The sequence below is a fragment of the Schistocerca cancellata genome, chromosome 6 (genome assembly GCF_023864275.1).
Source record: "Schistocerca cancellata isolate TAMUIC-IGC-003103 chromosome 6, iqSchCanc2.1, whole genome shotgun sequence".
In the NCBI taxonomy this organism is placed as follows: domain Eukaryota; kingdom Metazoa; phylum Arthropoda; class Insecta; order Orthoptera; family Acrididae; genus Schistocerca; species Schistocerca cancellata.
In genome coordinates, this window is record NC_064631.1 from 181978844 (window position 1) to 182000447 (window position 21604).

Below are 21604 nucleotides of genomic sequence, written 5' to 3' on the forward strand. Positions count from 1 at the left end.
CACCCAGTCTTTTAATTTCTTTTATTTCTCTCCTTTCTGCTACTTACCCCTCCCCCCTCCGCACCTTCTCTCCTGCCCTCCGTCTAAACTGCAACACTTGACTGTCCGCCACTCCCACCATACTATCCCTCCCCCTCTCCGCCCCAGCCTCCTCCTTACCCCCACCCAGTCGCCACTCCCATCATGCACTGGTGCTGCTGTTAGCAGTGTGGTTTCAGCTCACTGAGACTGCAGATGTGTGTGCAAGTTGCGTTTGTGTGTGTGAAAGGCCTTAATGGCCGAAAGCTTTAATTGTGTGAATCTTTTTATTGTGCCTATCGTGACTCAGCATCTCCGCTATATGGTGAGTGGCAACTTTCCTTTTCTGGTATTGTTACATTCCATCCTGGATTTTCCATTGTTTGATTTCTCTGCCAAACAGTTACTTATATGGTACCAAATCGAATTTTTTCTCTTTTCTGGAATATTATTATGTATCTTCAATCTCTTCGATTTAACGTCAGATGTTGTGCAACAGAATTCTGTGATAAACATTTGGATTGGATTTCTTTCCAAAGCATGTCGTGTGTCAGACTACAAATCCAAAAGTTGGGGATTCAGACCTCAGTTAGACTGGGGATGTTTTCTGTCACCTAAAATTCCTTCTACCTCTGGTAATGATTTGTATATGTGGAAAATGCCAAGTTGCATCATAGCTTGGAGTTTGTTCTGCTGTAGTTCCTCCTATTGGTGACTTTATAAGTGAGAGAAATGTGGAGAAACACCATTGCCAATAGGAATGTGTTTTAGTAAATCACTGTAGTGCTTAATCTGAACATTGAGGACAGTATTAGTTCTAATAATTCTTTTATGCTTGTTAGAACATACTAGAAAATATAAGTAAAATACAAAACACTCTAATGGTTTTACAATCTGTATTTAATTATTATTTGGACTATATTATATTTATAAATTCTTTGAAATGAAATAAATGTTAGAATTATATTAGGATAGATAAAAAGTACATACTAATCAGTATCCACAGATAGCCTCTGTAAATATCTCAGATTATACAAGATTCTTATCATTCATAATTAATTATTTCAATATTGTATTATTGATATTTTGTGTAGTAATGCCAGTCAGATACTTTTCATTTCTGCAAAATGTTTCAGGGAAAGCAACCAAGACATTCTGGACTTTATGAGTGAGCATAATATTACAGAAAGCAAAGATCTAGAAAGTTATTATATTCAGAAGATTGTTGACATTGCATCAAATCTTAATTCAAAGTCCATAGTGTGGCAGGAGGTCTTTGATAATGAAGTTAGACTTAGTGCTGACACTGTTGTCCACATTTGGACAGGTGACCGAAACGAAGAATTGGATTCTGTAAGTAATATTTCATCTTACGTGTGATTTCAATCTGCAGCTAGAATTTTATGCAAGCATAAAAGAAACACAAGGTTAAACAGTTTGAACTTACAGTTCAAAGCAGGTCATTTTTATGGTATGAAGTTTCCATTCTGTTAGGTCTACAAGAGATAGACGTAGCGAAATGTGTAAGTTGTGTTGCAGAAGTAATGTTTAATCAGAGAATGGTCTTAATTTTAAAATAGTGTTGTACTTTCTTGTGGTATGGAGTTAATAACATACATTTGTTCTGTGTAAAAAAATTATTGATAATTAGTAAAATGAGTGTGAAATGTACTTTATTTTCAAAGTATAATTAGAACAAAAAACTAAGAAGTATTTTAATTTTGAGGCTTCAGATTTCTATGTTACTGAGATTTCAATTACAAAGAATAATCAGACAGAGCAGAAAGGTGACTGAGATCTGTAATTATCTGTCCATGATTCTTCACACAAACAAAGGCTTATCTATACAAATTACTACCAAAACATATGGTTGTGGAAGGAACAGGCAATAATCCTTTAATATTCATTCATTCATTCTGTCTGTCTGTCTATTCCATAGACACCAACCTTTGGGGATGTGGTATGATCTAGGTAGACATTAAGAAAGGGAAGCAATAATAATAGCAATAATAATAATAATAATAATAATAATAAACCCTGTGGAGGCCCAGGAAAAGAATAGGCCTCCGGTATGTTCTGCCAGTCGTAAAAGGCGGCGAAAAGAACAAACCACTAATGGGGCTAACCCCCCCTTTTAGTGTGATTACTTGGTTCAGGACAGAACTAAAGAAGCCTCGGACAAGCGCCGTCATGGTCGGGGACAACGCTTGAACCCTATGCCCGCCCACAATGGTAACGACACTGCTAGCCAACTGGAAAATGATTTAAATCCAAATAGAGGTGTTTTGCAGGATATGCTTCCTGCAACCACCCTAGAAGGAAAACAAAGACAGAGGATGAGATGGTTAGATGAAGTTAATCGACACCTCATGTTCTGTTATTACCAAGCAACAAATCTAGGAACCAACACAACTGGATACAGATCACAAGTATACACAACATTTATTACCAGATACCCAAAATTAAAATTTTTAACAGAACAACGACTAGCTGATCAGATCCGTGTAATAATAAAAAATAACAGGATACCCCAGTCAGAACTAGAAAACATCAAACAACAAATACTGGAACAAAATAATGTGCAATTAGAAGAAGAAGAAAATGCAGTAATGGACTCAAACATCCCAGTAAAGGACTCAAACATCCCAGAGCAAACAAACAAAGACCAACACGCATCAATTAAACAATCAGAGGAAAACGAAATCTTAAGACAGCCAGCAGAACAAGCACAAATAGAACACAAAGTGACACACATATTAGATATAGAAGAGAAATTTCAGCTGAGATATATAGAATACAAAGACACAAATACAAACATTAGACCATTCTTGCATAGACTGCCAAATAACCCACAAGTCAAAACAACAATAAAAACTATCAACTCAATCATACACTACAAAATAAATGAAAACACAACTATGGAAGAGTTAAAACTACTGGTTTATATAGGAGCACTCACTACACTAAATATACACACTAGGCAGACATCAGAACCAACCAACACACAGAAGAAACCCACAAAACCAGCATGGCAACACAGGCTACAGATCAGAATAGAAAAACTGAGAAAAGACATCGGACAGCTAACACAATTTATAAGAAATGAAATATCAGACAAAAAACGAAAAAGGTTAGGTAAAATCTCACAACAAGAAGCAATAGAGCAATTAGATGAAAAGAAGGAGAAATTACAAGCATTGGCCAAACGACTTAGAAGATACAAAAAAAGTGAAAATAGAAGGAAACAAAACCAAACATTCAACACAAACCAAAAGAAATTTTACCAGACAATAGATAACATTGTTGTTGTTGTTGTGGTCTTCAGTCCTGAGACTGGTTTGATGCAGCTCTCCATGCTACTCTATCCTGTGCAAGCTCCTTCATCTCCCAGTATCTACTGCAACCTACATCCTTCTGAATCTGCTTAGTGTATTCATCTCTTGGTCTCCCTCTACGATTTTTACCCTCCACACTGCCCTCCAATGCTAAATTTGTGATCCCTTGATGCCTCAAAACATGTCCTACCAACCGATCCCTTCTTCTAGTCAAGTTGTGCCACAAACTTCTCTTCTCCCCAATCCTATTCAATACCTCCTCATTAGTTATGTGATCTACCCACCTTATCTTCAGCATTCTTCTGTAGCACCACATTTCGAAAGCTTCTATTCTCTTCTTGTCCAAACTAGTTATCGTCCATGTTTCACTTCCATACATGGCTACACTCCATACAAATACTTTCAGAAACGACTTCCTGACACTTAAATCTATACTCGATGTTAACAAATTCCTCTTCTTGAGAAACGCTTTCCTTGCCATTGCCAGTCTACATTTTATATCCTCTCTACTTCGACCATCATCGGTTATTTTACTCCCTAAATAGCAAAACTCCTTTACTACTTTAAGTGTCTCATTTCCTAATCTAATTCCCTCAGCATCACCCGACTTAATTCGACTACATTCCATTATCCTCGTTTTGCTTTTGTTGATGTTCATCTTATATCCTCCTTTCAAGACACTGTCCATTCCGTTCAACTGCTCTTCCAAGTCCTTTGCTGTCTCTGACAGAATTACAATGTCATCGGCGAACCTCAAAGTTTTTACTTCTTCTCCATGAATTTTAATACCTACTCCGAATTTTTCTTTTGTTTCCTTTACTGCTTGCTCAATATACAGATTGAATAACATCGGGGAGAGGCTACAACCCTGTCTTACTCCTTTCCCAACCACTGCTTCCCTTTCATGCCCCTCGACTCTTATAACTGCCATCTGGTTTCTGTACAAACTGTAAATAGCCTTTCGCTCCCTGTATTTTACCCCTGCCACCTTCAGAATTTGAAAGAGGGTATTCCAGTTAACATTGTCAAAAGCTTTCTCTAAGTCTACAAATGCTAGAAACGTAGGTTTGCCTTTTCTTAATCTTTTTTCTAAGATAAGTCGTAAGGTCAGTATTGCCTCACGTGTTCCAACATTTCTACGGAATCCAAACTGATCTTCCCCGAGGTCGGCTTCTACCAGTTTTTCCATTCGTCTGTAAAGAATTCGCGTTAGTATTTTGCAGCTGTGACTTATTAAACTGATAGTTCGGTAATTTTCACATCTGTCAACACCTGCTTTCTTTGGGATTGGAATTATTATATTCTTCTTGAAGTCTGAGGGTATTTCGCCTGTCTCATACATCGTGCTCACCAGATGGTAGAGTTTTGTCATGACTGGCTCTCCCGAGGCCATCAGTAGTTCAAATGGAATGTTGTCTACTCCCGGGGCCTTGTTTCGACTCAGGTCTTTCAGTGCTCTTTCAAACTCTTCACGCAGTATCTTATCTCCCATTTCGTCTTCATCTACATCCTCTTCCATTTCCATAATATTGTCCTCAAGTACATCGCCCTTGTATAAACCCTCTATATACTCCTTCCACCTTTCTGCCTTCCCTTCTTTGCTTAGAACTGGGTTGCCATCTGAGCTCTTGATATTCATACAAGTGGTTCTCTTCTCTCCAAAGGTCTCTTTAATTTTCCTGTAGGCAGTATCTATCTTACCCCTAGTGAGACAAGCCTCTACATCCTTACATTTGTCCTCTAGCCATTCCTGCTTAGCCATTTTGCACTTCCTGTCGATATCATTTTTGAGACGTTTGTATTCCTTTTTGCCTGCTTCATTTACTGCATTTTTATATTTTCTCCTTTCATCAATTAAATTCAATATTTCTTCTGTTACCCAAGGATTTCTATTAGCCCTCGTCTTTTTACCTACTTGATCCTCTGCTGCCTTCACTACTTCATCCCTCAGAGCTACCCATTCTTCTTCTACTGTATTTCTTTCCCCCATTCCTGTCAATTGTTCCCTAATGCTCTCCCTGAAACTCTCTACAACCTCTGGTTCTTTCAGTTTATCCAGGTCCCATCTCCTTAAATTCCCACCTTTTTGCAGTTTCTTCAGTTTCAATCTGCAGTTCATAACCAACAGATTGTGGTCAGAATCCACATCTGCCCCAGGAAATGTCTTACAATTTAAAACCTGGTTCCTAAATCTCTGTCTTACCATTATATAATCTATCTGATACCTATTAGTATCTCCAGGATTCTTCCAGGTATACAACCTTCTTTTATGATTCTTGAACCAAGTGTTGGCTATGATTGTTATGCTCTGTGCAAAATTCTACAAGGCGGCTTCCTCTTTCATTCCTTCCCCCCAATCCATATTCACCTACTATGTTTCCTTCTCTCCCTTTTCCTACTGACGAATTCCAGTCACCCATGACTATTAAATTTTCGTCTCCCTTCACTACCTGAATAATTTCTTTTATCTCGTCATACATTTCGTCTATTTCTTCATCATCTGCAGAGGTAGTTGGCATATAAACTTGTACTACTGTAGTAGGCATGGGCTTTGTGTCTATCTTGGCCACAATAATGCGTTCACTATGCTGTTTGTAGTAGCTAACCCGCACTCCTATTTTTTTATTCATTATTAAACCTACTCCTGCATTACCCCTATTTGATTTTGTATTTATAACCCTGTAATCATCTGACCAAAAGTCTTGTTCCTCCTGCCACCGAACTTCACTAATTCCCACTATATCTAACTTTAACCTATCCATTTCCCTTTTTAAATTCTCTAACCTACCTGCCCGATTAAGGGATCTGACATTCCACGCTCCGATCCGTAGAACGCCAGTTTTCTTTCTCCTGATAACGACGTCCTCCTGAGTAGTCCCCGCCCGGAGATCCGAATGGGGGACTATTTTACCTCCGGAATATTTTACCCAAGAGGACGCCATCATCATTTAATCATACAGTAGAGCTGCATGTCCTCGGGAAAAATTACGGCTGTAGTTTCCCCTTGCTTTCAGCCGTTCGCAGTACCAGCACAGCAAGGCCGTTTTGGTTAATGTTACAAGGCCAGATCAGTCAATCATCCAGACTGTTGCCCCTGCAACTACTGAAAAGGCTGCTGCCCCTCTTCAGGAACCACATGTTTGTCTGGCCTCTCAACAGATACCCCTCCGTTGTGGTTGCACCTACGGTACGGCCATCTGTATCGCTGAGGCACGCAAGCCTCCCCACCAACGGCAAGGTCCATGGTTCATGGGGGGAGGAATAGATAACACACACATTAAAATAGACAATCCACCAAACATAACAGACATGGAACACTTCTGGAGCAACATATGGTCAAACCCGGTACAACATAACAGGCATGCACGGTGGATACAAGCAGAAACAGACTCATACAAGATGATACCACAAATGCCTGAAGTGATAATTTTGCAACATGAAGTCACCCGAGCAATTAATTCTACGCACAATTGGAAAGCCCTTGGAAATGATAAAATAGCAAATTTCTGGCTAAAGAGGTTCACCTCAACACATTCACAACTAACTAAATTATTTAACAGTTACATTGCAGACCCATACACATTCCCTGATACACTTACACATGGAATAACCTATCTGAAACCAAAAGATCAAGCAGACACAGCAAACCCAGCTAAATATCACCCCATAACATGCCTACCAACAATCTACAAAATATTAACTTAAGTCATTACACAGAAATTAAAGACACATACAACACAGAACAAAATTATAAATGAAGAACAGAAAGGCTGCTGCAAAGGAGCACGAGGATGTAAAGAGCAACTGATAATAGATACAGAGGTGACATATCAAGCTAAAACTAAACAAAGGTCTCTACACTATGCATACATTGATTACCAAAAAGCTTTTGATAGTGTACCCCACTCATGGTTACTACAGATATTGGAAATATACAAAGTAGATCCTAAATTGATACAGTTCCTAAACATAGTAATGAAAAACTGGAAAACCACACTTATTATCCAAACAAATTCAGATAATATCACAGCCAATACAGATTAAGCGTGGAATATACCAAGGAGACTCATTAAGTCCTTTCTGGTTCTGCCTTGCTCTGAACCCACTATCCAACTTGCTAAATAATACAAATTATGGATATAATATTACTGGAACATACCCACACAAAATCACACATTTGCTATACATGGATGATCTAAAACTACTGGCAGCAACCAATCAACAACTCAACCAATTACTGAAGATAACAGAAGTATTCAGCAATGATATAAATATGGCTTTTGGAACAGACAAATGTAAGAAAAATAGCATAGTCAAGGGAAAGCACACTAAACAAGAAGATTACATATTGAATAACCACAGTGACTGCATAGAAGCGATGGAAAAAACAGATGCCTATAAATATCGAGGATACAGACAAAAAATAGGAATAGATAATACAAATATTAAACAAGAACTAAAAGAAAAATATAGACAAAGGCTAACAAAAATACTGAAAACAGAATTGCCAATATTGACCTACTCATTTGGAGTAGTGAAATGGAGTAACACAGACCTAGAAGCACTCAATACACTTACATGATCACAATGCCACAAATATAGAATACATCACATACATTCAGCAACAGAAAGATTCACATTAAGCAGAAAGGAAGGAGGAAGGGGATTCATCGACATAAAAAACCTACATTATGGACAGGTAGACAATTTAAGAAAATTCTTTCTAGAACGAGCAGAAACTAGCAAAATACACAAAGCAATCACTCATATAAATACATCGGCTACACCACTGTAATTTCATAACCACTTCTATAACCCTTTAGATCACATAACATCAACAGATGCGAAGAAAGTAAATTGGAAAAAGAAAACACTACATGGCAAGCAACCGTATCATCTAACACAGCCACACATCGATCAAGACGCATCCAACACATGGCTAAGAAAAGGCAATATATACAGTGAGACGGAAGGATTCATGATTGCAATACAGGATCAAACAATAAACACCAGATATTACAGCAAGCATATTATTAAAGATCCCAATGCCACAACAGATAAATGCAGACTTTGCAAACAACAAATAGAAACAGTAGATCACCTCACAAGTGGATGTACAATACTAGCAAATACAGAATACCCCAGAAGACATGACAATGTAGCAAAAATAATACATCAACAACTTGCCATAAAACATAAACTAATAAAACATGTTCCCACATACAAGTATAAACCACAAAATGTACTGGAGAATGAGGAATACAAATTATACTGGAATAGAACCATTATAACAGATAAAACAACACCACATAACAAACCTGACATCATACTCACCAATAAAAAGAAGAAATTAACACAACTAATCGAAATATCCATACCCAATACAACAAATATACAGAAGAAAACAGGAGAAAAAATTGAAAAATACATCCAACTGGCTGAGGAAGTCAAGGACATGTGGCACCAGGATAAAGTTGACATTATACCGATTATACTATCAACTACAGGAGTCATACCACACAATATCCACCAGTACATCAATGGAATGCAGCTACATCCAAACGTATATATACAACTACAGAAATCCGTAATTATTGATACATGTTCAATAACCTGAAAGTTCCTAAATACAATGTAACATACACCATACAGTTAAAAGGAAGTCACGCTTGATCAAGGTCCGCGTCACGTTCCATTTTTAACCAGACCTAAGGTCTGAGAAAGGAAAGAAGATAATAATAATAATATGAAAAGGACAGATTGCTATTCACCTCACAGAGAAGGCATTGGGTTCCAGACAGGCACAGTAAAAAAGAATTCTAGAAAGATTTCAGCTTTTGGGCAAAGTCCCTCTTCAGAAGTAGAAAACCCTCACACATTCCAACAACAACAAGACTACAAAACACACACACACACACACACACACACACACACACACACACACATTGTCTCCTGATACTAAGGCTTAATCTAGAGCATTTTTCTCTTGTAAATTTTCAGGTACATACAGTTCTGAATGTGTCTTTCTTTCCGCCCTTTTGTGTGACAGTTTGTCTACAGTTAGTCTCAACTTGTCGGTTGAATACACCTTTAAGAATGCAGTTTCTTTAGTGGTCAAATTATCTCACTAACAAAAATTCCATCTAATCCTGTTGATTTTTTGCTTGTGAGCGTATCAGAAATGTGCAGAATATTACCTGTGTCTACTACAGGAAGTGCATGAAGCAGATTTTTCTGGAGATACAGTATAACCCCACTTTTACATTCCCATATGTGATTTGATTTTGACAGGGAAGCTAAAACAGCTTTGGTCTAACTCACCACTGCTCACACTGAAACAGTGTTTATTGTGTGGTATCTCTCCCTGTATATCTAGTAAAGCCAACCAATGCCCTTAAATAGTACAAGGAGTCCCTTTACCAGTTTTTTGTTAGGCACAATTTCTTCAGGTCTAGTTGTCCCAAAGGATCTGTATCTTTTGCTCTCCAATGCCATGCTTTTGCAGATTAGGTGTGATACAGTTTCTTCACCCTCATCACAGATCCTACATTTAGGATCTTCTTCCATTATACCCGTTGTGTGTAGGTGTTTTTTTAAATTACCATGGCCAGCAATCGGTACAATGATGAGTTTAATCTCTTTCCTGTTCAATCCCAGGATTACAGAGCTTCTTTTAAAACATGGCTTAGGCATCATTACCTTACCATGTTTTTGTTTATGGACCATGGTCCAATATTCTACGTGCTGTTTCCTCTGTAGTTCTAGTTTGATCATAGCCTTGGTGATGTCAGGATATGTTCCGGGCCAATAAATGGAGTCGTTGCCCCCAACCTGGCCAATCTGTCAGCTTGTTCATTGCCACAGATCCCTGAGTGGCCAGGGACCCACACTAGGTTTACCCTATTGCTTCCCCCTAGCTGCACCACAGCCCTGTGGCATTCTGCAACAATCTTGGATCTTGTTGCAGGAGCTGCCAGTGATTTCAGGGCTGCCTGGCTGTCTGAATAGATGTAGATGCTATGGTCCTTGTAGCACCTATGCATATTCTCCTCCACACATGCCCTGATTGCAGTAATTTGAGCTTGGAATAGCAAGGTCAGTTTTCCTAGAGAGATGATGCCCTCTAGTCGTGGCTGAACTCCGTACACCTCTGCTCCAATGCCTTGGTCTGATTTCGACCCATCGGTGAACCAAACAATGTCCCCCGTACAGTGTCGAACTGTTTTTTCCCATTGCTCCCTGCTTCCAATTATTATATTGTAAGGCTTGTTGAAGCAGTTGGGAGTTGTTATATAGTCGGCCGGCATTTCCCCAGCCGTTCCTATATTTACCTCACTCACTATCTTAGTGTGTGGTTCTGGATGTCCCAATGTGATCCAATTTTTACCAGTTTTGAGTCTGTATGCCTCAGCTGCTGCCTCCATCTTGACCCAAAGGTGTAGTGGAGGCAGGTCCCGCATGGCTTCCATCCCAGCAGTTGGTGAGATGCTAATTCCACCTGTTATGACTAAGCAAGCCAGTCTCTGCACCTTATCAAGCTCCTTAGCTGCAACCTGCTGTTCTGCCTTCTTCCACCACACTATGGTCCTGTGGAAATCCTAGGTCTAACCACAGTGGTGTATATCCAGTGCATACCTCTGGGGCTTAGGTCCCAGCTTTACCACAAGCCCTTCTGGTACTCACTAGAGTACCTTTCACCTTGGAGCAGGTGCTCTTAATGTGAGGGGTACATGTTAGTTTCTCATCTAAGGTTATCTCTAGATATTTCACTATCCTCTTCACAGGTAGAGTTTCATTGAAGAGCTTTCGATTCCAACTTGGATATGCCTCTTCATGAATGGCACCACAACAGTCTTCTTAGGATTACCCTTAGATCCTATTTAATGCACCAGTCTTGCACAATGTCCAATGTGCCTTGTGCCATGTTTCTACCTGTGTAAGTAAATTTGTGAAGTATTACTGTGACAAGGTCATCTGTGTATCCTTGACAAAAGCATTGGCTGGAATTTAGTTCCTTAATGAGTTTGTTCACTACTAGATTCCACAATAAAGGGGACAGAACTACTCCTTGTGGGCAAACTCTTTTCATTCACCATGGTAGCCTCTACTTTCCTTCCCCTAAGCATGGCCCTGGTCCACCTACATGTAGTGGTTCCTAGGTCATGCAGCTTGGCTGCCTTTACCATGGAATCAAAGGTTATGTTACTGAAGGCCCTCTAGATTTCCAGGAAGATGCAGAGGCCTATTCCTTGTAAGTGAAGTGCATTCTCCACCCTCCCAATGAGTTGGTGGAGAGCTTTCCCATATTTAATATTTTCCCACTGTTTAAGACTTTTTTTTATCACTTCTGTCAAATTACCTATGCCTATAGTGTTAATTCACACCCAATTTTGCATCAACATATAATTTTCCCAAGATTTACACATTATGAAAAAATGTTGGCAGAGAAAAAAACTGGCTTAAAATGATGCTGGAATGGCGTTGGCTATCAAGTAGTATTTACAAACGCTACATGGTTAAGTTTTTGAGCCCCGTGGCCTTCCACTCAGTGCATTTGAACCAGTAAATGGGTAAAAGTTGGAACAATTTGTGCCATATCTCCTGCCGATTCCAAGCTCTACTTGGTGACTGATGGGAGTATAAGTAGGTTCATTAAAAATCATGACCAATCACAAACATTGCCTATTTTGCGTGTTTCATTGTTTGGCCACTTACTGCGCTAGTTGGCACCTTCACTCACTTTCTGTTGCTCAACTGTTTTTGGCTTAAACACAGCACCAGTTACATATTTTTTCATATTGAACAAAATGTGTTTTGAAAATTTATTCTCGTTGTCAAGTGCAGTATTTGTGTATGTATTTTTGTGATGTTATACAAACAGTGAGAGTGATAGCTCACATGTGTGGTTTTCTGCCTAGCTGAGGAGGCACAGTACTTGCTAGACTCAAAAAGATGACTACAGTGCAAGAGATGCAGAACAACACATGTGCAAACACCACACAAAATACTTATGCAAATATTTGCACTTGACAATGAGAAAAAATTCTGAAAACATATTGTGCTATGCATGGGAAAATACGTAACTGTTGCAGTGTTTCATTATTTAAATAATGAATGACAGCTGCAGGCTTTCCAATAACATTGGTTATTATGTATGAAATTGAGTCAGATGTTTCTATTTCCCAGGCAGTTGCCAGTTCCAGTGACATCAGCAGTTTTTATTACACAATAAACCTCTATCAGCTAATAAAGTTTCTGACTAGTATTTTGATACCTATTATGTATGGATATCATTCATAAAGTGTAAAAATGCAAAGGGTAACCTATACATCACTTTTATAGCTTAAAACATTATTTCCCTCATTTTACATTTTCACGCATCTTACACCATTTTTATGAAATATTTGAGAAGTGTAAAAACAGGGTTTCCCTGCACATATATAAAAAGAGATTAACTATATGAATGCTACCAGAACTTCTATGAACGTGTCTCACATATTGTTCATCTCAGTGCTTGTAGTAACTGGTTCCAAAAATTCGTGACTTAAACTGTGTCCTATTGTAGTGATATTAAATTTCCTGGCAGAATAAAACTTGTGTGCCAGACCAGGACTAATCAAACATTTGTTTTCCCTTTCTCCTTTAACTGCCCAATTGATTTTCAGATAAATGTTTTTCACAGTACATTATTTAGGTCATCTTTTAACACAGCAGTAGTTACACATTTCTCAACATTCTCTTCCATTTTCTCTTTCATGTTTCACAGATTTACATAAAATTCTCAGGCCTTTTTTTCCCTAAGTTAGTGTGTGACATTCACCTAAGCTGGCAACACACCATTGCCTATAATTAATTTAAGACATTTTGAAACTATGGATGTTGAACTTGATTAGGAGGTGATGATATTAATTTGTATCAACATGTTCTTTCTTTTATTTTTTTATGTTTTTTAGGTAACTGCTGCTGGTCACTACACAATACTGTCGGAGTGCTGGTATCTGGACCATCTCAGCACTGGTGGAGACTGGCAGAAATATTATGAGTGTGAGCCACTGGATTTCTCTCCATACAATGAATCCCAATATGATTTGGTGATTGGTGGGGAGGCTGCAATGTGGGCAGAAGTAAGTAAACTTCAGCTGTGGTATTCACAAGAATTCTTCTAGACTTTCTCAGTCACATAATTATCAAAGCAAACAGTTTCATGACATGTACAATGTAGAATGTAGCATCCATATATAATTTTTCTTATGTCAGTAAATTGACAATGACTTGCAAAGAAATCTTTACACAGAGTGGTGCAAGAAACATTTCAAAGAAATACATCCGTTGAAACTTCCTGAATAGTGTGCTGGGCCAGACTTTAATCCATATACTTACATATAATGGAGCCAACCAAGCAAGCCTTGTAGCCTAAATCAAAGCTTCCCTGCAAAAAATGATTTTGTTGTGACAGTTCTCATGAGTGTTTGGGAAACTTACACCAGTGTTTCCCACACATTCTTTCTCCCAGTTCAGTACATCATGTTTTTAGTTACATCAAACAACAGAAAATCTGGAATGGAAAAAAAAATGAAGCAAGATACACTGGACTTCTGGGAATTTGGCTGTCAGTAGTCCAGCCTCTCAGTAATGTGGCGCACATCCAAAAACAAGTGCACAATGAATTATCGTGCACAACAATGCTTAGTTAAACAAGCTTTATGTACTGTATTTGAAATTGTAACTTTCTTTACAGTTTGGAATCTTGTCTTCTAAAAGGAAACACGTTACGCTAGACCTCAAGCAGAAACTCGAAATTTTAGATAAGTTAAATCGAGGTTCTTCACAGAAAGCCATTGCTGTTGAGTTCAGTGTTGGATGAGCAACTATTTATGACATCAAAAAGAGAGAAGATATTATTCGACAGTACTCAACACAAATGGACAGTGAGTTGGGAAAACGGAAGGTTATGCGAAAGAGTGAGAATGAAGAACTGGACGTAGCTGTTCATAGATGGTTCATACAACAACACAGTAAAGGAATTCCAGTCAGTGGCCTGATTATAAAGGAAAAAGCAGCCACATTTAACAAACAACAATTGACAATGCTCCCAGTCATCCTTCAGGTGTTTCTCCAAGGTTCGATGGTATACAAGCACTCTTTCTCCCACCCAGTATGACAGCCCTAATTCAGCCCATGGACCAGGGAATTTTCGAATCAATTAAACATCATTATCGACATTCACTTCTCACTGTCTTGCTGAACGTAAGTGAAAACTACTCTATCGAGACTATGCTGAAGGTGTGGAAAGCAATTAACATACATGATGTTGTTTTCCAAGCAGCTGAAGCATGGGATAAAGTGGAGAGTGTTACCATAACGAAGAGCTGGAGCAAGTTGTGGCCATCCGTCGATGCTGAGTTAGATCCAGTATTGAGTGACTGCGATGAGCCAGTCAATTCGAAATTATCAATTACTTTGTACACTTACATGTTCCACAACCTTTTAGGAGGAGAAGAAATTGATGGTGAAGATGTACTAAGTGGTTGAATGAGGAAAATTGTGATATGGACCAAACTTGAACAGATGAAGAAATAATCAAAAGCATGCAAGAAAGTAATGATGAAAGTGATGAAGAAGACACAGGAGGAGAGAGTAAGAAGCATTTTTACAATGCTGGTGCTGAAGCTGCCGATGTCTTCCTGGAGTACATTATGCAACACTCAGATACATGCAGTACAGATGTAATGCTTGTAAAGTTGTTGCATGATAAAGCATGCCATCGTTGCTTATCATCATTGCGACAGTTAAAAATTAGGGACATGTTTCATAGTGAGTGATACAACTGTATAATGTGTACAGTACGCACTCAAGGACTAAGTTTTCTTTGAAAATTAATGTATTTTTGGATTTAATAAAGCATATCCTCTATGTTTTAAAAATGTATCCTTCGGTTTAATAAAGTAAAGTACACTATATGCCCTATGTTTTCAAAATAAATAAAAAACAAAAATAAATGAATAAAGTAAATTTCAGACTCTCAATAATGCGGCACTTACACTAATCTGGCACCGATATGCGCCAGGAATGGCCATATTAGCGAGAATCTAGTGTAGATTGCTACTCGCCACATAGAAGAGGAGTTGAGCAGCAGACAGGCATGTTTAGAAGTAGACTACAGTATTGGACAAAGTCTTTCACATTAAAAAAAGGCCACACAAATTTACAAATGTAAAATATAAATATAAACACAAACACAACCCCCCCCCTCACACACACACACACACACACACACACACACACACACACACACACACACAGAGCCACTGTCATCTCTGGGCACTGACATCATACATCTCAGCTGGAGTGGGTAGTTGTGGGGGAGGGGGGTCAGGGGGTGCAGAAGCAATGTTTTTTAATTGCAATACGTATTCCATAGATCCATTTTTTCGTGATAGCTCGTGGATGTGAAATGAGTCGAAACATTTAGTTCATTATTACATTGCTTTCCATCAGGACAATAAACAAAGATTGAAAATAATAATAATAATAATAAACAATTTTTTACAGAATAAAAGTGACCATCATATTGACTTACGGATCACCAATTTACCTAATCAAGGTAGCAAGATACACAATAATACATGGTAAATAATCTTAGCTATTTCTGCTATAGAATTCTTCTTTAGATATCTTGTTTTAGAGAGGCATTGCATGTACAGGATGGTAATGTGGACGGTAATGTGTATGAAGCTCAATGGTTGTATGAGGAACGGTACCCACCAAGATGCCACCTACACCCACAAACTTTTACAGCAATTCACCAGTCAGTTGGTGAAACAGGCTCATTAGCAGAATATCATGGTGATGCTGGAAGACCTCAAACACGACGGGATGCTGCATTTGAAGGAACTGTTCTTGAGCACTTTGAGGTTGCACCTACAACGAGTACTCAAGTGGTTGGACATGACATGGGGGTCACTCATTGGTTAGTCTGGGAGGTTTTGAAGGATGATGGCCAGCATCCACTTTGTTTCCACCTTCTTAAAGACCTAAGTCCTGTGGTGGACTATCAACACAAGCTAAGGTTTTGCTGGTGGTTTCTGCAACGTGTTGTACAAGATCCTGACTTCTCCGCCATTGTGTTGTTTACCGATGAGTGCTTCTTCCATTGGGATGGCCTTTACAACACTCAAAACGTTCATTACTGGGAAAGGGGAAACCATCATGTCAAGTACATCCACGGACACCAGGAACGATTTTTGCTCAACATTTGGACAGGCATTGTGGGTGACCATCTGACTGGGCCGGTCTGTGTACCTCTGCAACTTACCGGGGCAAATTATCTTCACTTTTTGCAAGAAACTCTACCCAGCTTGCTGGAAGATGTTCCCCTGGACATACTGCTATGCATGTGGTTGCAGCATGATGGGACGCCCGCACATAACAGTCATGTTGTGCATGGATATTTAAATGAACTCTTAGATGGCTGGGTAATTGGCAGAGGTGCTTGTATGAAATGGCACCTGCGATCACCAGACCTCACGCCACGGGACTTTTTCCTGTTCCTTCAAGGTTCTAGTTCACGCAACCAGATGCGAACCACCTAGAAACAAAGAGGAATTAATGGATTGCACTCAACATGCCACCAATCACATTAGGGCAAGGTCAGGAATCTTTGAAAGAGTTTGGCAAAACACGGTTCGACGTTACCAAGCTTGTGCTGCATCAGAGGGTCACCAGTTCGAGCACCTGCTTTAGCTACACAATGTCCTGGCTACAAAAAAGGCCCTTTTCAGGGCATACACAATTTGTAAAAGACTTTCTGTACATGAACTAACAGCTATTGATGGGTTTGTTCCCGGTACATCTTATCATGAAACTACATTGGATGTGTTGTGGGACCCTGGCAGATTTGCCCCCAGACCCCAGAATGGAAGGCTGGCGTGCTACCACTGAGCGTGTGGGCCTCCTTGTATACTTCACAATCTCCAGCAGGCAAAGCATTCGCGGTCATGCGTTGTCCAGAGCATCCAACAACAGGGCAATCCCACAGTCGATCGAAGCACGTGGTGCCAAGTTTCTGTAGTTTAAAAATTGTGCAATGTTGACCTGCACAACTGTAGTAATTTTGGTTCCTACTGGCATCAGCTATCCAGGGTTAAAATTTTGTGACACAATTTTTCTCCACCCTGTATGAACTAGGACTTCACTGAACAGATTGCAGCAGGCATTTTAGCAGTTTGCTGAAGATATTGACATCAGTTGAATGTTTGCTTTTTAAAGAAATAATGATTTTTCTTACTTCCTGTAGTGTTATAGGCACTTTGCCTATCTTCTCTATAGAATTTGGGAAATGATCTTTCAGTATTTTTTTAAGGCCTCTTCTAGGGAACCATTGTGTCTTGTTTTCTTATCAATGCTTAAAAAGTGCTCATTTTTGATGCAGTCTGTTGATTTTCTACTTGTCTACCTTCATTACTGGGAACAATGTTTTGGGGTGTACTGGGACAAGGCACCAGTCTCACTCCTTACCACTTCCCATACTGTTCATTTTTTTACTAGATTTATTAATTTTGGAGCACAGATATAAACTTTTGACTTCTGAATAACTTTACTTAGTATTTTACAGTATTTTTATAGTGATTTAGTTGGTGGTTGTCATCTGAATTTTTTGTGGTGATGTGCAGCTCTCGTTTCTTTTTGCATGAAATCTTAATACCGATGATTATCCAGGACTTATTGGTATGTTTTGTGGTTTGGGTCTTAAATGTATTTCTTGTGAAGGTACTTTCAAATATCAGTGCTGCTTCGTTACTGAAAACATTGTACTTTGAATTCACATTTTCTAAATTATACACAGGTATCTAGTCTGTGGCTTGGAGATGTGATTTAAAAGTCTGAATGGTTTCATCATTAATTGTCCTAGCTATTTACCAATTGGGACCACTATCATTCTCATAGATACTTGCACTATTTATAGTGAGTCCTTGTCCATCTTGGCCAGAGAGACCATTCAAGGCTTTACTGTTAGTTGTATCACATATTTTGGTCTTGTGTATAGATATATTATCAGTCGGTCTGCTTGTACATAAAGTTATTCCAGTAGGGAAGCAAGATAATATGCGGACATCAGATTTTCTAGTTCTGATCTGTCTCCAAAATTTGTTAGAAAGTTTACATTGAAGTCCCCAAGCACTATCACATCTCTTTTGTGTTTGAATAAGTATATTAAGAGAGCTAACTTCTTCAAAATGAGACTAAAGTTCCCTGAGTGTGCTCTGTGCACTGTAACTACTGATTCCCCCAAACTAGTTTTGGTGGCAAATATTGCCATCATCAGTGGGTTCTCTGGTACCGCATGCCGCAGTTCTTGAATCTGCGCCAGATGGCATGGACGTCGAAGACCCCTAGAGGTCTTTGCACCATCGCGCTCTAAGCCATGGCCGTATGCACCTCCTGGTCCACGTTTAATGTGAGGGTGCCATGGTGGAACACACGGTCTCAGCGGCCAATAGCATCATCCTCAATCACGTATTTAAGCACCTGCCTCTCACTCCGCCAGTCAGTCTAACCTTGGCGTGCACCTATCGACATCTTGACTCAGAGTGCGAATTTACGTTCTTGTTCCATGTATGAGTGGACGTGGTTGATTAGTTAGGTTCTTGTGACTGTTGTTTCTATGTTGTTGTTTTTCAAAAGGTCCTTCATTGTTTATGTCTGTCCTCTCCCATTTGCGTTGTTGTTCGCGGGCCACTCCGCGGGTCCCGCCGCTCTTTTCTTCGTGGCAACCCCACAACCAGAACGGTCACGGTTACAACAGGTTCTTTAAATCTAAAACATGCAGAAAATAGCATATATACAGTAACACATTATAATATTTTTACTGTTAATTTTTTTAAATATAGTTTTCTGTGTATTCTTCCATACTACCTTATTTACTGTATATTATGGCATGTTTTTAAGAATAGTTGTCACTGTTCACAGCATATTTTCTGTGTGTTTTCTGTTGCTGTTTTTTTTTCTCAGTGCAACTGTGTGAGCAGCTGTTAGTAAACAAATACAAAGAGGTGAACTTACGTATGTCTGTGTTATACGCTTGGGGTTGCGGTAGTGTTGTGAAATATGGTTATGGTGTGTTCTAGGCTGTTACTTAGTTATTCTTGTACTCATGTTCATTGGACGGCATGTAACTGATTCTATCCACAGGAAAACAGAACTTTCGCAATGCGTCCAACGAATGTGAATACACGAATAACTAAGTAACAGCTCTGTGCACACCAAAACTGTATTCTACAACACTACTGCAACCTCAAGTGTATAACACTGACATAAGTAAGTTCACCTATTAGTATTTGTTTACTAACAGCCACCCACGCAGTTGCAGATGACATGATGTACACTGAGAAAAAACGGCAACAGAAAAAGCACAGAAAATATGCTGCTAACAGCGACGAAAATTCTTAAAAAATACCGTAACAGTAAGGTTGTATGGAAGTATCCACAGTAAACTATATTTCAAAAAACAAACAGTAAAAATGTAAGAATGTGTTACTGTGTTTGTATAACTGTGCTAATATCTGAATGTTTTATAGTGTTAAAGAAATCACTGATGACAGCAATATTTGTTACCAAAACTGGTTATGGGGGAATAAATTAGTAAACAGATAAATAAATAAGTAAACAGATAACAAAGTGTTTTGCATCAAGGCAGACTCACAATTCCCATATTGATGTTTTTCTATGCAAACATGGGCCAAATGGAAGAGTTCCAAGATAAAGTTATTGATTTATGGGAGTTATTCAAAGACAGTTCTATGGCACACACTTCCAAATGTTGTTCTAAACAATAATTCTGCACATTTTACATGAGGAGTAAGAGTTGGAGTTGGAGGGATAGCAGGGCAAAGGGGTGAGGAAATGCTGTAGCAGTGTGTGTGGGATATGGTGTGGGGCATGGCAAGGACAGCGTAGTGGTCTGCTAGATGCAGCATTGGGAGGCCGTGTTGAGGGGATGTGAGGGGGGGGGGGGAAGAGAGAAGGGGAAAGGACTCTGTAGATATGCTGGGATGACAGGTGTGTGTGATGTTGAAGTGGAGTGGGAGCAAGGTAGGGCACAATGCAGGTGGAATATGGGGGTTAGCAAAGCTTGAGACCAGTGAGTATGTTGCAAGGAGAGTTGCCACCTGTGCAATGCAGAAAAGCTTTAGTTGTTGGGATGAATCCATATTGCTTGGGCTGTGATGAAGTCATTGAAGTCAGTGTTGCATGGCATGCTCAGCGATTAAGTGGTCAAGTTGTCTCTTGGCCACAGTTCGGCTGTGGCCCATTGTACAGACAGCCAAACAGCTTGTTTGTGTCCATGTACCATGCCACATAGTGGTTGCAACCAAGTTGGTAGACCAAATGGCTCCTTTCACAGTTATTTCTATCTGTGGGGGCAGGAAATGCGTTTGATGGAACAGGTAATAGTGGTTACTTGAAACCATCTAGGACTGGAGCAGCTGAATTATGTTCTCCACCAGGGTTTTTAGTACCTCTCATTGTGCTCTGAAATGAGAAATGTCCTCATCACTACTCTCTCCACCCCCACAGTGGTATTCCACTGCCCACTCAACCTACGCAATATCCTTGTCCATCCCTATTCCACTCTTGTTCCCAACTCCTAGCCCCAAGGCCCATACACCTGAAAAAGATGTCCCATACACCCTCCCATTTCCACCCACTACAGCCCTATCACAGACATTTCCTGCCTCATCAGATGCTGGGCAACATGCATAAGGAGTCACACAGTGTACCACTGAGTGCCATTCTTTGTGGGCATGACCACTAATGAGCTGTCTGTATGCATGAACGGTCACCGCCAAATTGTGGGTGACAGACATCTGGGCCACCCAGTTGCTGAGCATGGAGCACAACACTGTGTGCTTGACTTCAAAGGCTGCTTCACAGTCTCACCATCTGGATTCTTCCCACCGACACACAATGTTCTGAATTGTACAGGTGGGAACTCTCCCCCCATCTTCCACCTGCCTCATACCCTTTCCTGCTCCCACTCCAATCCAGCCTCTCACACACCTTCTTCCCCATCTCCTTTCCCCATCCCTGCACCCTCATCCCAGGACACCTGCATAGCCTTTTACCATTTGCTGCATCTCCTTCCCCTCACCCTCTTTCCTCCCCCCATCCAACAGTTGCTTAATGTTGCACCTAGCAGCCCATGATCCTATCGTCAAAATGCCTCTAGACACTCACACAAGCAGCACTGC

General features: G+C 39.7%; 1 protein-coding gene across 1 annotated transcript in view; it reads left to right on the top strand.

Annotated features, from left to right (window-relative positions):
- Positions 1–21604, top strand: part of LOC126088103 (beta-hexosaminidase subunit beta-like) — a 127607-nt gene that overhangs the window by 102760 nt on the left and 3243 nt on the right. The window contains exons 7-8 of the mRNA XM_049906199.1: positions 1155–1371; positions 13307–13477. Of these exons, the coding sequence (XP_049762156.1) occupies positions 1155–1371; positions 13307–13477 (388 nt within the window). The remainder of the gene's footprint in view (positions 1–1154; positions 1372–13306; positions 13478–21604) is intronic.